General features: G+C 36.2%; 1 protein-coding gene across 1 annotated transcript in view; it reads right to left on the bottom strand.

Moving 5' to 3' along the window:
- Positions 1 to 12,917, bottom strand: part of HMCN1 (hemicentin 1) — a 470,019-nt gene that overhangs the window by 59,903 nt on the left and 397,199 nt on the right. Inside the window, 6 exon segments of the mRNA XM_030936855.1 lie at positions 4,518 to 4,688; positions 4,822 to 4,992; positions 5,557 to 5,826; positions 9,690 to 9,771; positions 11,364 to 11,554; positions 11,926 to 12,060. Of these exon segments, the coding sequence (XP_030792715.1) occupies positions 4,518 to 4,688; positions 4,822 to 4,992; positions 5,557 to 5,826; positions 9,690 to 9,771; positions 11,364 to 11,554; positions 11,926 to 12,060 (1,020 nt within the window).

The raw sequence follows: 12,917 nt of genomic DNA, 5'->3' as shown, positions 1-12,917 counted from the left end.
AAAATCTCCTTAAGCTAATAAGCAACTTCAGTAAAGTCTCAGGATACAAAATCAATGTGCAAATATCACAAGCATTCTTATACGCTAGTAACAGACGAACAGAGAGCCAAATCATGAATGAACTCCCATTCACAATTGCTTCAAAGAGAATAAAATACCTAGGAATGCAGCTTATAAGGGATATAAAGGACCTCTTCAAGGAGAACTACAAACCACTGCTCAGTGAAATCAAAGAGGACAAACAACTGGAAGAACATTCCATGCTCATGGATAGGAAGAATCAATATTGTGAAAATGGCCATACTGCCCAAGGTTATTTATAGATTCAATGCCATCCCCATCAAGCTACCAATGACTTTCTTCACAGAATTGGAAAAAAATAAAGTTCATATGGAACCAAAACAGACCCTGCATTGCCAAGACAATCCTAAGCCAAAAGAACAAACCTGGAGGCATCACACTACCTGACTTCAAACTATACTACAAGGCTACAGTAACCAAAACAGCATGGTACTGGTACCAAAACAGAGATATAGACCAATGGAACAGAACAGAGCCCTCAGAAATAATACCACACATCTACAGCCATCTGACCTTTGACAAACCTGACAAAAACAAGAAATGGGGAAAGGATTCCCTATTTAATCAATGGTGCTGGGACAATTGGCTAGCCATAAGTAGAAAGCTGAAACTGCATCCTTTCCTTACTCCTTATATGAAAATTAATTCAAGATGGATTAGAGACTTAAATGTTAGACCTAAAACCATAAAAAACCTAGAAGAAAACTTAGGTAATACCATTCAGGACATAGGCATGGGCAAGGACTTCATGTTGAAAACACCTAAAGCAACAGCAATAAAAGCCAGAATTGACAAATGGGATGTAATTAAACTAAAGAGCTTCTGCACAGCAGAAGAAACTACCATCAGAGTGAACAGGCAACCTACAGAATGGGAGAAAATTTTTGCAATCTACTCATCTGACAAAGGGCTAATATCTAGAACCTACAAAGAACTCAAACAAATTTACAAGAAAAAAACAACCCCATCAAAAAGTGGGCAAAGGATATGAACAGATATTTCTCAAAAGAAGACATTCATACAGTCAACAGACACATGAAAAAATGTTCATCATCACTGGCCATCAGAGAAATGCAAATCAAAACCACATTGAGATACCATCTCATATCAGTTAGAATGGCAGTCATTAAAAAAATCAGGAAACAACAGGTGCTGGAGAGGATGTGGAGAAATAGGAACACTTTTACACTGTTGGTGGGACTGTAAACTAGTTCAACCATTGTGGAAAACAGTGTGACAAATCCTCAAAGATCTAGAACTAGAAATACCATTTGACCCAGCCATCCCATTACTGGGGATATACCCAAAGGATTATAAGTCATGCTGCTGCTATAAAGACATATGCACACGTATGTTTGTTGCGGCACTATTCACAATAGCACAGACTTGGAATCAACCCAAATGTCCATCAGTGACAGACTGGATTAAGAAATGTGGCACATGCACACCATGGAATACTATGCAGCCATAAAAAAGGATGAGTTTGTGTCCTTTGTAGGTACATGGATGCAGCTGGAAACCATTATTCTCAGCAAACTATCTCAAGAATAGAAAACCAAATACCGGCCGGGCGCGGTGGCTCAAGCCTGTAATCCCAGCACTTTGGGAGGCCGAGATGGGTGGATCACGAGGTCAGGAGATCGAGACCATCCTGGCTAACACCGTGAAACCCCGTCTCTACTAAAAAATACAAAAAACTAGCCGGGCGAGGTGGCAGGCGCCTGTAGTCCCAGCTACTCCAGAGGCTGAGGCAGGAGAATGGTGTAAACCCGGGAGGCGGAGCTTGCAGTGAGCTGAGATCCGGCCACTGCACTCCAGCCTGGACGATAGAGCGAGACTCCGTCTCAAAAAAAGAAAACCAAATACCGCATGTTCTCACTCATAGGTGGGTATTAAACAATGAGATCACTTGGACACAGGAAGGGGAACATCACACACCGGGTCCTATTGTGGGGAAGGGGGAGAGATAGCATTAGGAGATATACCTAATGTAAATGACGAGTTAATGGGGGCAGCACAACAACATGGCTCATGTATACATATGTAACAAAGCTGCACGTTGTGCACATGTACCCTAGAACTTAAATTTAAAAAAATATATCAAGTTCATGAAAGAAAAAGACTGAGAAAATTTTCCAATTAAAAGAGACTAACGGGACACAACAAATAAGTACAAGTGTGATCCTGGATCGGATCTTGGAATGCGGGATAAAAGCGTTATAAATGATATTACTGGGACAACTGGCAAAATCCGAATATGGCCTGTGGATTAGATAATGAAATGAGATAACAGTAGTATCAATGTTAAATTTCCCAATTTTATCATCGTACTATGTTCATGAAAGAGAATGTCCTTGTTTCAGGAAATACACAAAATTTCACCTAGATAGTGTTATATAGAAATTATTTGTACTCTTCTTGCAACTCTTTTGTAAATTCAACATTGTTAGAAATGAATTGTACCAAAAGCAAGTATCTTCTGCCCCTGAGATTTTCACGTACCTCCTGGATGAGAAAGGCTATCTTAGGCTGGTGCCCATTTTGCAGTGGTGAGCTGAGAAATGTTTAACAACCAGCTCGGGGTGAGAAGGAAAACTTGTAGCATCGCTAATTTTTGTGGTATAGATACTCCTACTATAGCTGATACTTACCTACCAATATGGCATCACTAAATTTTCATACATGCTCTTATCGGGAAGAAATACATGCTTTCATTGAATGGCTCTAGGACACCACCGACACTGTGCTCAAAAAATAGCTAAATTCAATTGGTTTAGGGGCTAGGGGAAATAACTAGAGAACGCCTTTTAAAAAAATACAAGCCAATAAAATAGTGAACAAAACAACAGCAAGTAAGCAAACAGACAGTAGTAAGCAAAGAGTTACTCAACATGAAGAGAAAAGACTGGTTTTTATTTTAGGATATTTACAAATATCATTTAGTTATTCTATAGTTATTATAGATGACAAATTACACAAAATAGCTGAATCAAGTATTTCCTGCTCTTTTAAGTTTAGAACATAATGTTATTACAACCAGCTTTTAAAATCTTTAAGACTAAAATAAATGGCTTCTCATTTGTTTTAAGATTTCAGGACAGTACTTCGTTTTTGTAATGTAATCAAAGTTCCGAATTGCAAATCCAGATACCTACAATTTAAATAAGCTTGGTAATTAGATCAACCTGAGTTCAAAACTTTGATTCACTTTTTATTAGCTATCCTTAATGAATCACTGAACATTATTTTCTAAATCTTTCCTCATCTGCACAATAGGATGCAATACCCAATGTAGTGAATACCTGTCCTGCTTTGGTTTGTCACTATTTATTTTTCTGACATTCCAGCTAAGATTCTCTCTCCAAGTTGTACTCCATCATTTCAAGTCTCTGAGTTTTTTGGGTATGCTGATCAAAACTGGAAAGATACTGTTTATTATTTTAACTCTAGCAACTAGAACAGTGTCTTGATGACAAAGTAAGAGCTCAATAAATATTTGTTGGATGAATGAATAAATAAATGAACAGCTCCTCTACTTTGCATGATTTCTTTCTCTGCCCCTCTTTACACTAGGTAGACAGTTCACCCAAGCTGGCTATTAGAATACCCTGGACTCACTTGAGTTCAGGGGTAAGCATGTGACCCAAACAAAAGCAAACAGGGTTCCTTCCCAGAGACTGATAGGAATTCTGAGAGACAAGGGAGCTCTTTTTCTCTGAGGCCTCACTTAGATTATATGGCCCCTGTGAGCCAGTAGCTGTCAGCAGTCATTGCTTCCACCGCATGAAAAGAGTTTAATAGAGAATAAAGCCAAAGAGAGGAAAGCAGAGATGAGAGATGGAAAACATGCTAGTAAAAGCACTCTCCAAATCCTTGGATTCAATTACACCTGAAAAGTTTTCTACTTAGACTTAAGTTTGATTTGTTAATTTACTCGGAAAGAGTGCTAAAACACAAAATCAATAACAATATGCAATATTAACAATATAAAGCACTTAGTATGGTTCCTATTGTATGGTAAGTATTTAGTGAATGACAGTGATTAGCATTTACCCCTCACCAGTTGTGTGTTTCTGGGCAAGTCTTTTACCTCTCTAGGGTTCATTTTCCTCACCTCAAAATGGATGGCTGGATTAGATGTTACTTTATGACCTTGTAAATACTTACGTTTTCTTTACATGAGTGAGAAATACACTCCAGTTTGGACCTTTTCTTCATGTTCAATTAAAGCAGGTATTTTGCTTAACATCAATGAATGCCATACTTTTACAAGTTTCTCCATGAAAGAGAACTAAGAATATAGTGAAGGAACATATTCTCAAGGGTAGAGGCCATAACATCTTTTTACAATGAAGAAGAAAAGGCAAATGTAATTTTTTCCTAGGAGTTAAGATAGAAAAGTTTTGTTTATCCTAGTATTATTGGTGGGTTCTCACCTGGGCAAGGCCTAATGTTGCACATAATTATTTCCACAGCATTCCCTTCACATGGCCACCCACCATGCTGAGCTGATGGATTATTGCAAGTCCTGGTCCTGGTTCGGTTGCCACGTCCACAGCTCCTTGTGCATTCTTCCCAAGGACTCCATTCCGACCAGCTACCATCCACTATACAAAGGTGAACCATTACACCATCAGGTATATTTCAATCGGGAGTACTCACACTGGGGCAATCCATAGGTAAAAAACAGAAATGAAGGTCTATTAAACACATGCCTATCAGTTAAATAAGGAGATGTACCTGGACATGGCTTATTTTGACAGTTTCTCATTTCCAAATCTGAACCTTGGCAGGGCTTCCCACCATTGGCTGGAAGGGGCTGGTTGCACAGACGACTCCTCTTTTGGATGCCTTTTCCACAGGTGACACTGCAGGCTCTCCATGCAGACCACTGGGAAAATCCACCATGAACTGCAAGTAAAACATTGTCCTTTGTCTTAGCTTTGCAAATAAAATATTGTAAAGGAGATTTCATTTAAGATATGTGCTGGTTACAGAGCTAAATATATAGTTGTTGAGAAACAGCTTATGAAATCTCTCCTTTAAGGTAAAATTAAAATCCAACAGAGAAGAACTTCTGTTAGCTAGAGTTTCTTCTCAGATCTCATCCTCACTCACTTGCATATGGCTGCTGGAAGAGTTGGAGACCAACGAGTTTACAAACTGCTTACCTTTTGGACATAAGTCATTCTTTAAAGCAAAAACATGTACATTGATTTCTGAGAATAGATTTGATTTAGTTGTGAATCAGAAATTTAGTTGGGGATTTTAAATTAAAACTTTGACATTTTAAAGCTCTAAAATATGTATTGGTTTAGGCCCTTCAATCTGTAAATTTTGATGATTTTGTCCTCTCCCCATCAGCTAAAAGTATCTTAAGGTGACAGGCGACTTGGACTAAAGTGCTTAATAATTTCCATGATTTGAGTCACCCCAGGTACTGTTTACTATGAATATTCCTCTGATCACACTCACCCTGAACTATGACTGGCACTCTGACAAGGACAGAACCCATTAAGTTTCGAGCAACACATTCAAATTCAGAGGTATCGTCTTTCTGAGCATCAGCAATATATAATGAGTTGTTGGACAACACGTTAACCCGGTCATCCCAGGAAATAGAGTGCCCTTGACGGGACCATGTAATGGTTGGTTGAGGCTCTCCAGTTGCCTGACAATTCAATATGACTTTGCCACCAGCATTAATAACAGTTTCCACTGGCTCAAGAGTGATAATAGGAGGACCTATGGAAAAAAAGCACATAGTGTCTCAGTTTTTGTGGAGTTATAACATTTTTTATCATGTATTATACAGTAACATTATTTTGAAAAGAGTGGTTGATTTGTTTATAAAACACTGTTGCTTCTCAACTAAGATTGTAGATTATAATTGCCGTTGATACAATTTTCATAATTCTTTTTTATTTAGTAAATGTCAAAAATTTAAAATTCCTGAGCAGATTAGCCTAGAGCATGGGCTCTAGAGTTATGTTTCCCGGATTCAAATTCTGTGTCTGCTACTTACTGCCTCTCTAAGCCCCGTGTCCTTAAAAATGGTGCCTACTTCAGAGGATTCCTGTTAGACTCAACAAGAGGATGTGACTACAACTTTTGCATACAGTACTCTTAGTTACTATTGTTACTTTTGTCTGTGTTTTATATGGTGAATATTCACTTTTTTCTTTTGATCATTTTTGAGGTAAAGAGTCATTAACTCTTTTTTTTTTTTTTTTTTTTTTTTTGCCAGAGTCTCCCTTTGTCACCTAGGCTGGAGTGCAGTGGCATGATCTTGACTCCCTGCAACCTCTGCCTCCGGGGTTCAAGCAATTCTCTTGCCTCAGCCTCTGGAGTAGCTGGGACTACAGGCACCCGCCACCACGCCTGGCTAATTAACTCATTCTTTTATCACTGGCCATCATTCATTTATTCAGTAAACATGTACTGAAAGCCTGCTATTTGCCAGCATTGTGCTGGGTGCTAAGAGTATATAGAGAAAAGATACTTCTTTCTAGTCTCAAGGAGCTCATAGGACCACTGATAAGACAGACTTGTGCTATAGCATACCTATAGAATTAATGTGTACTAACATGGGAGCATAAAAAACAGTAACAATATATCAAACAAAAGCATGCCACTGGAAATGGAGAGGAAAAGGAAGACATATCCAAGAATTATTAAGAAAGCAGAAATGACAGAACTTTGTTACGGACTGGTATGGGTTAAAGGGAAGAACTGATGACTACAGGGTTTTGATTTGGAGAATATGGTATATTTGGGCAATGCAATAGCGTACACCAGAAGAACAGATTTGTGGATAGGGAGTAAGGAATGATAATTTGCATCCATTTATGACTATTGAGCTTGAGGTATCTGTAAGACATTCATATAGAGATATCTATGTAACAGGGATATTCGTATCTAGAGCTCAGAATAAAGATGAGCAAGAAATATATATGTGTGAGTCTTTCACAGTGAATAAGATTGTTTCAGAAGAGAGTCTAAAATGAGAAGAAGGCCAAAGACAGAAACAATTGCAACAGCATTATTTAAGAGATGGACAGAAGCAAGCTTATAAATGATACTCAGAACCAATCACTGAGGTAGGAAGAAAATCAGGAAAAAAATGGTATTCTGGTAATAGTGAATAGTGAATAAGATTGCTTCAGAAGAGTGTCTAAAATGAGAAGAGGGCCAAAGACAGAAACAATTGCAACAGCATTATTTAAGAGATGGACAGAAGACAAGCTTATAAATGATACTCAGAACCAATCACTGAGGTAGGAAGAAAATCAGGAGAAAAAGGATATTCTGGTAACCAAAAAGGAAGGAGGGAGATGTTAACAGTGTCTACAGTGAATGACAGTGGTTCCAGTAAAGCCCTTGGAAAGACTGTAAAAGGAACTGCATGCAACTGCTGGCAGAATGTTTGTCTATATTGGTCTACAGTCCCAAGAAAGATAGAATATGACAGACTTCATTGGGAAGAAGACGCTTGAACTGGATTTTCAAAAATAAGTAAGGTTATTTGAACAGAGAGGAGAGGGGAGAACACTTGGAGAGAAAGACACAACATGGAGATGGATTTAGCTCTTTTACTTTTTCAAGACAATGAACGAATAGAAAGGATGGTCCACCCTGAAGAGTAACAGCACACAGGTTTTAAACATTGGTTCAAATCTTAAAATAAGAAAGGTTTTCATTTAAATAAGAAAGCAAAGGGGGCAGCATATATATTCCTGAGAAGGATCATGGTGGGATGAGAGCGGTGTTTTAGTGACATTGAACTGAAAGGTGGAATGATTTGTTCAGTGATTGATAATATCTGATAATTCAAGGTGGTGGCTGCATACTTTAGACTGAGAAGTGTATCTAGAATAAATAGTATACAAATAAGACAAAAATAGAATAAAAATGTGTTTTGTTGTGATATTAACACGTTAGTTTTTTCTGCAAAGGTATCAGTGACATGTTGTCTTTTAAAAAAGTAATTACTTCACCTGAGGTTTGACTCTCTTTAGCAAGTGTCATGTAAAGCATTATTCTGACTTATGCTCATCACCCTACACAATGCCTTCTAACTGATGTTTTTATTAACCTCACTCCAGAAACTTTCAGGGCCAGTGCCTTTATTTCTCTCCTAGTTTCTGGATTACATTATGTATTCAATAAACTGTTGCTGCATGAAGTAAATACTTCAGGTTTATCCCTCCACACTAAGTGACAATGTGACTAAATAAGCTTGTCTGCTCATATCAAAATGGCCAAAGTATCAAATAAACTCAGAACTTTAATTTAGATACCGTATTTGAACATTCCCAATTGCATATAAAGCTATAAATTAATACAATAAAATTCCACATGTACATACTTCGATTGAATTAATTCCATCATTCACATAATAATTATGAACACTTTAAATAATAATATAGCTTCTGGTACTTTAATCCTAATTTGAACCAAATTATATTTTTGACTACTTAATATGCCTCACTTACTAAAATGAATTTATTGTCAGTATGTGCAGATGAGCTGCTCTCATGTAGCTTTTCTTAAACTGGGTCAGTGCTATTGTGTAGTGTCCTACCTACATTCACTCAACATTTATTTGGAAAATGTGGCATATTATATTCTCCCTTTGTTGGGCCATAATTCACATCAACATATTAACATTTCTAGAAAAATTTGTAGTAAAGAAATTTGGTATGCCTAAGGAGGGCTGAGCACATAGTAACTGTTCTTTATATATTTAATAAATAAAAGAACTCTGTTTAATTCATTTTTTCTCAGAATTGTTTGAACATAGAACGCTATTTTTTCCTAATGACATCCCATGTTATCATTTGATAGACATGTTCTTTAGTGAAACATTGTATTAGATATTATCATCTATTTGATGTCTTACAGAATTATTTAGTTTGGCAAACAGCTAACTAATCTAGAGCATCTCTCAATAGTGATGAAGAAAATGTAAACTCATCCTGTTAAATACTGAGCCTAGTCACAAAATGACTTGAAGGTCTTGCTTTAATTCTCAACCCAATGACATTGTCTTAGGGTCAGCCCCTTAAGTGGTTCTGTAAACTCTCCAGTGGGCCATTGGAGTATTCTATGTTTATCCAATTATGGATACTCTGTTTTCCAATGACTCTTACTAAAGGGCTTCCTGATGAGCATGAGGATCTCACCCAGAACGTTTAGTTATTTCATAAAAGAGTACAGCCATCAAACTGGAGCACTTTTGAGCTCCTTTACAGTAGTCTTTATTTTTAATAAATATCTTAAAATGCCATAAATGGCAATCTTTTTAAGCATGTTGGAATAACTGTGTTGAATTGTAAGAAGGGGCACCCCACTGAATGTGTTGTAATAAAAAAGCTCTGCCACCAATCAATTGCAATCTTATACTACATATGTTAGATAAAATACAGAAAAATATCTCTGTGTTACCAGTTCTATATTTGATGACAACTGCTCCATCAGCAGCAGCAAACTAAATTAGACACACTCTGAGAGCTACCACTAATGAACTTGCTATAGAGTTAAAGAAAATAAACACTTTATTAGGTAATATTTTCTAAATCATTAATTAGTTTCATTAAGCAACTTACTTTGCAGAGTCAGACTCATACTGCGCTCCACCACCCCAGCTTCATTGGTAGCTACACATGTATAGTCACCGGCATCTTCATTCTATGGAAACAAGCAGCATTTTTACAAAAATATGAGCCTCCAGAGCAGGGCAATCACTTTTTTCACCACATGCTAGTTTATTTGAAATTTCATTTTTGAGAAGGAATTTTAATGGAAATAAGAAAACCGACAGATGTCTAACCTCTTAAATAGATTTAAAGGAGGAAGGAAGAGGAAGAGGGGAGGAAACAAATTCCAAGCCTAAACTTTCTCAAAATAGCCTATCATTGATCTCCAGGAATACTAACTGGTAAGAAACCAAAGCAAAAATTACATTATTTTCTGATCATCTATCTGGAGTTATTTTATTAAAGAAAAATACTATACTTACAGATATCTTAAAAAGCATTAAAATAATCAGGACAAATATTGAGTCCTTTCAAATGGGGATTATTAAAACTACATTCAGCTGGACCTCTGTCTAGGGAGTTTGAAGTTTAGGAGAGAAAGTGAAAAACTAATTTACTTATAATAATAAATCACAGACTGTAGGTCACATTATATACACATATGTATGTGTCTGTGTGTAAATTTATGTAGGACTGCACTAAATAAATTTCAGTTTGGTGACTAGAGGCACAGATTTCGCTGAAGGTCTTGTGAATGGAAGAATTCAGGTCTCCTTAACAGTAAGTCAATAAAGGGGAGCTGATTTGCAGGTAGTAGATTGGGAGAAGGAAAAATAAATGTTGGTTTAGATGTTTAATTTGAGGTTTCAGTGTATTATCCAAACAGAAGTTCCTAGTCAACAGCTGGAAATAGAACTTGGAAGAGTTTCAGCATTGGTGATACTACAGTTTTAGGAATCTTAGATTGCATGATGAAAAAAAGTTAGTATTAACATTGGTATTAGAAGTACCAAGGACTTCAGAAATAGTAATAGAGGAAAAAGGGAAAAGTGGTAATGAAGAAGGCTGAGCTGTATTAGTATTATGACACATAAGGTAGAAATTCATAATAGAAGGGACAATCAACAAATGACATCTAATGTTGAAGTAAAATCAATGAGACTAAAAGACTGAGACTGGTCCACTGGATTGGGTAATTAGATAGTATGTTTTAATTATTTCAATTACTTAAACAATGATAGCACATAAGTGGTCTCACCAAATGTGATTTAACAAATTCATGTGTATTCTAGTTTAAACATTTTGGGATAAAATATTTCACTTTGGGGTAACTTGACCCCCAAATTAGAATAATAACCAAAAGCACCACTCATTTTCTGAATTACTGAACTTTGGAAAAGCCTAACATAGTTATCAGCTTACTATGAAATCTACTCTATATGTAACTGTGTTTGTAATTCTTCAATTTCCTTGTCCTAAAACAGATCTGAGGAAGTTATCTCCAAATGTTAATTAGTACGTCAATGATAAGGAACAAGGCAGCCAAATTATCCCACTGCACTTATTTGAAAGGGCTAAAATATCTATTTCAATCCTTGTTTCAGTTTTTTAAAAGAAGTTATTTGATTCAGATTTTATGATTTAAACAGGAATGTAAGAGAAATTTTTCCTATCTGTGGCACTTACAGAGGGGTATTGGCTGTGGGGGTTTAAAGGTGCATCAATCATTCCAGTGTGACTTACAACAGTGCCATAGATGGCCAGGGAACCATTGCCCAGTTTCCGGATTCTGTGGCTAATTTCAATATCCACTCCCTTTCTATTCCACTGGATGGTTGGGGTGGGGTCTCCATTCACCTCACAATTCAGGATTGCATTCCCACCAAGTGGTTCAATCCAGTTAGAAGGATAATCACCTTTGAAGACTGGAGGTTCTGGAAAATAACATAAGACAGGTACAACATAAAAGTAAGTGCTGATAATTTGTGATTTTTGATCTATTTGGAAAAATAATTTAGTAAAGAGGGGAGTAAAGCCACCTTAAAACCTCATGAATTTTCCAGAATCAAATCTTGCTAAATCACCAGATAATTTTGTCAATTTCAATATTCTAAGGGAATGATTCCACTTTGTGTGAAATGAGCTCTTCACTTCTTATCTACTTTTGAGTTGAATGCTCATAATTTTTTCCTCATGAATTTGTATATCTGTGAAATAGGACTGAGTGGATTAAAAACTAAGAAGCAAAACCTGAGCCATTCATTATGAATGCATTATAAATTAAAAATGCAGTGCTTTTACCTACCTTTCACATAAACAAACCCAATTGCCTTCACAAAGCCAACGCTGTTCTCTGCGGTGCACACGTAAGTACCTGAATCCTCTTTTGACACTCTTTCAATAACAAGTTCACTGTGTCCATTTACACTGTCAAAGTGGGCTGAGGGAAACAAGAAACAACACAAATGCCTCTCAGGAACCTAGGAAAAATTTCACGACAGCTCCATATTTTGCACATTAGATTTATGAGTTGGTCAACAATTGAACCAAAGAGATGACATTGGAGAAGAGAGCCTTTTCCACAGATTTCTTCATCTGAGTTATTTACTATGTTTATAGACACTTGTTTGAAGAACAAAAAACAACAGAAGGAACAGGAAAAGAGAATGAAAACAAACATCTTTTAAAAATTAGGCTTAAAGTAAACCTTTCATCTAAATGTATTGCTTAAAGCTGGCTCATAGTCTGAGTTTCAAAAATATTTCATTCAGAAATATTACATTTTCCATTTCATTTATCTCACTACCACTTTCCCTCCCAAACAATTTACATCAAACACATGAAAACCTTTTCACCTTATAATTCAACTGACTTGGCAGGTCAAAGGGGAAAATTATGAAAACATATGCTAGTTAGGTAATAACATAGTCAAATTTGTAATAATTTAAACTTCTCTGTAAATCATAAATGGTGATTATATAAATATTTACAAAGGCAGATATTAAAAATTTATGATAGTAATATTTATAACATAATGTGTAACATTTAGAAGAAAATATAAGGTAAATATGCTAATCCTAAAACAAGACTAAATAAAATTCTGACTAAACCAGTCCATATCTAAATACGCATGTTTACCTTGCATGCTCTCCCCATTCAAGTTTTTTTAAAAAAATCTTTTACTGGTGAATATTAAGTGGAAATTTAAGCTTTAAAACTACATTTACATTACTGCACTTTCAGAAAACAATATTGATTAGATTTTTTAGTGTTTGTTTTTTCTTAGATGTATTGTTG

This window comes from Rhinopithecus roxellana, chromosome 8 (assembly GCF_007565055.1).
Source record: "Rhinopithecus roxellana isolate Shanxi Qingling chromosome 8, ASM756505v1, whole genome shotgun sequence".
Lineage (NCBI taxonomy): Eukaryota > Metazoa > Chordata > Mammalia > Primates > Cercopithecidae > Rhinopithecus > Rhinopithecus roxellana.
Note: the sequence above shows the minus strand (reverse complement) of the source record. Positions and strands in the feature narration are given on the sequence as shown.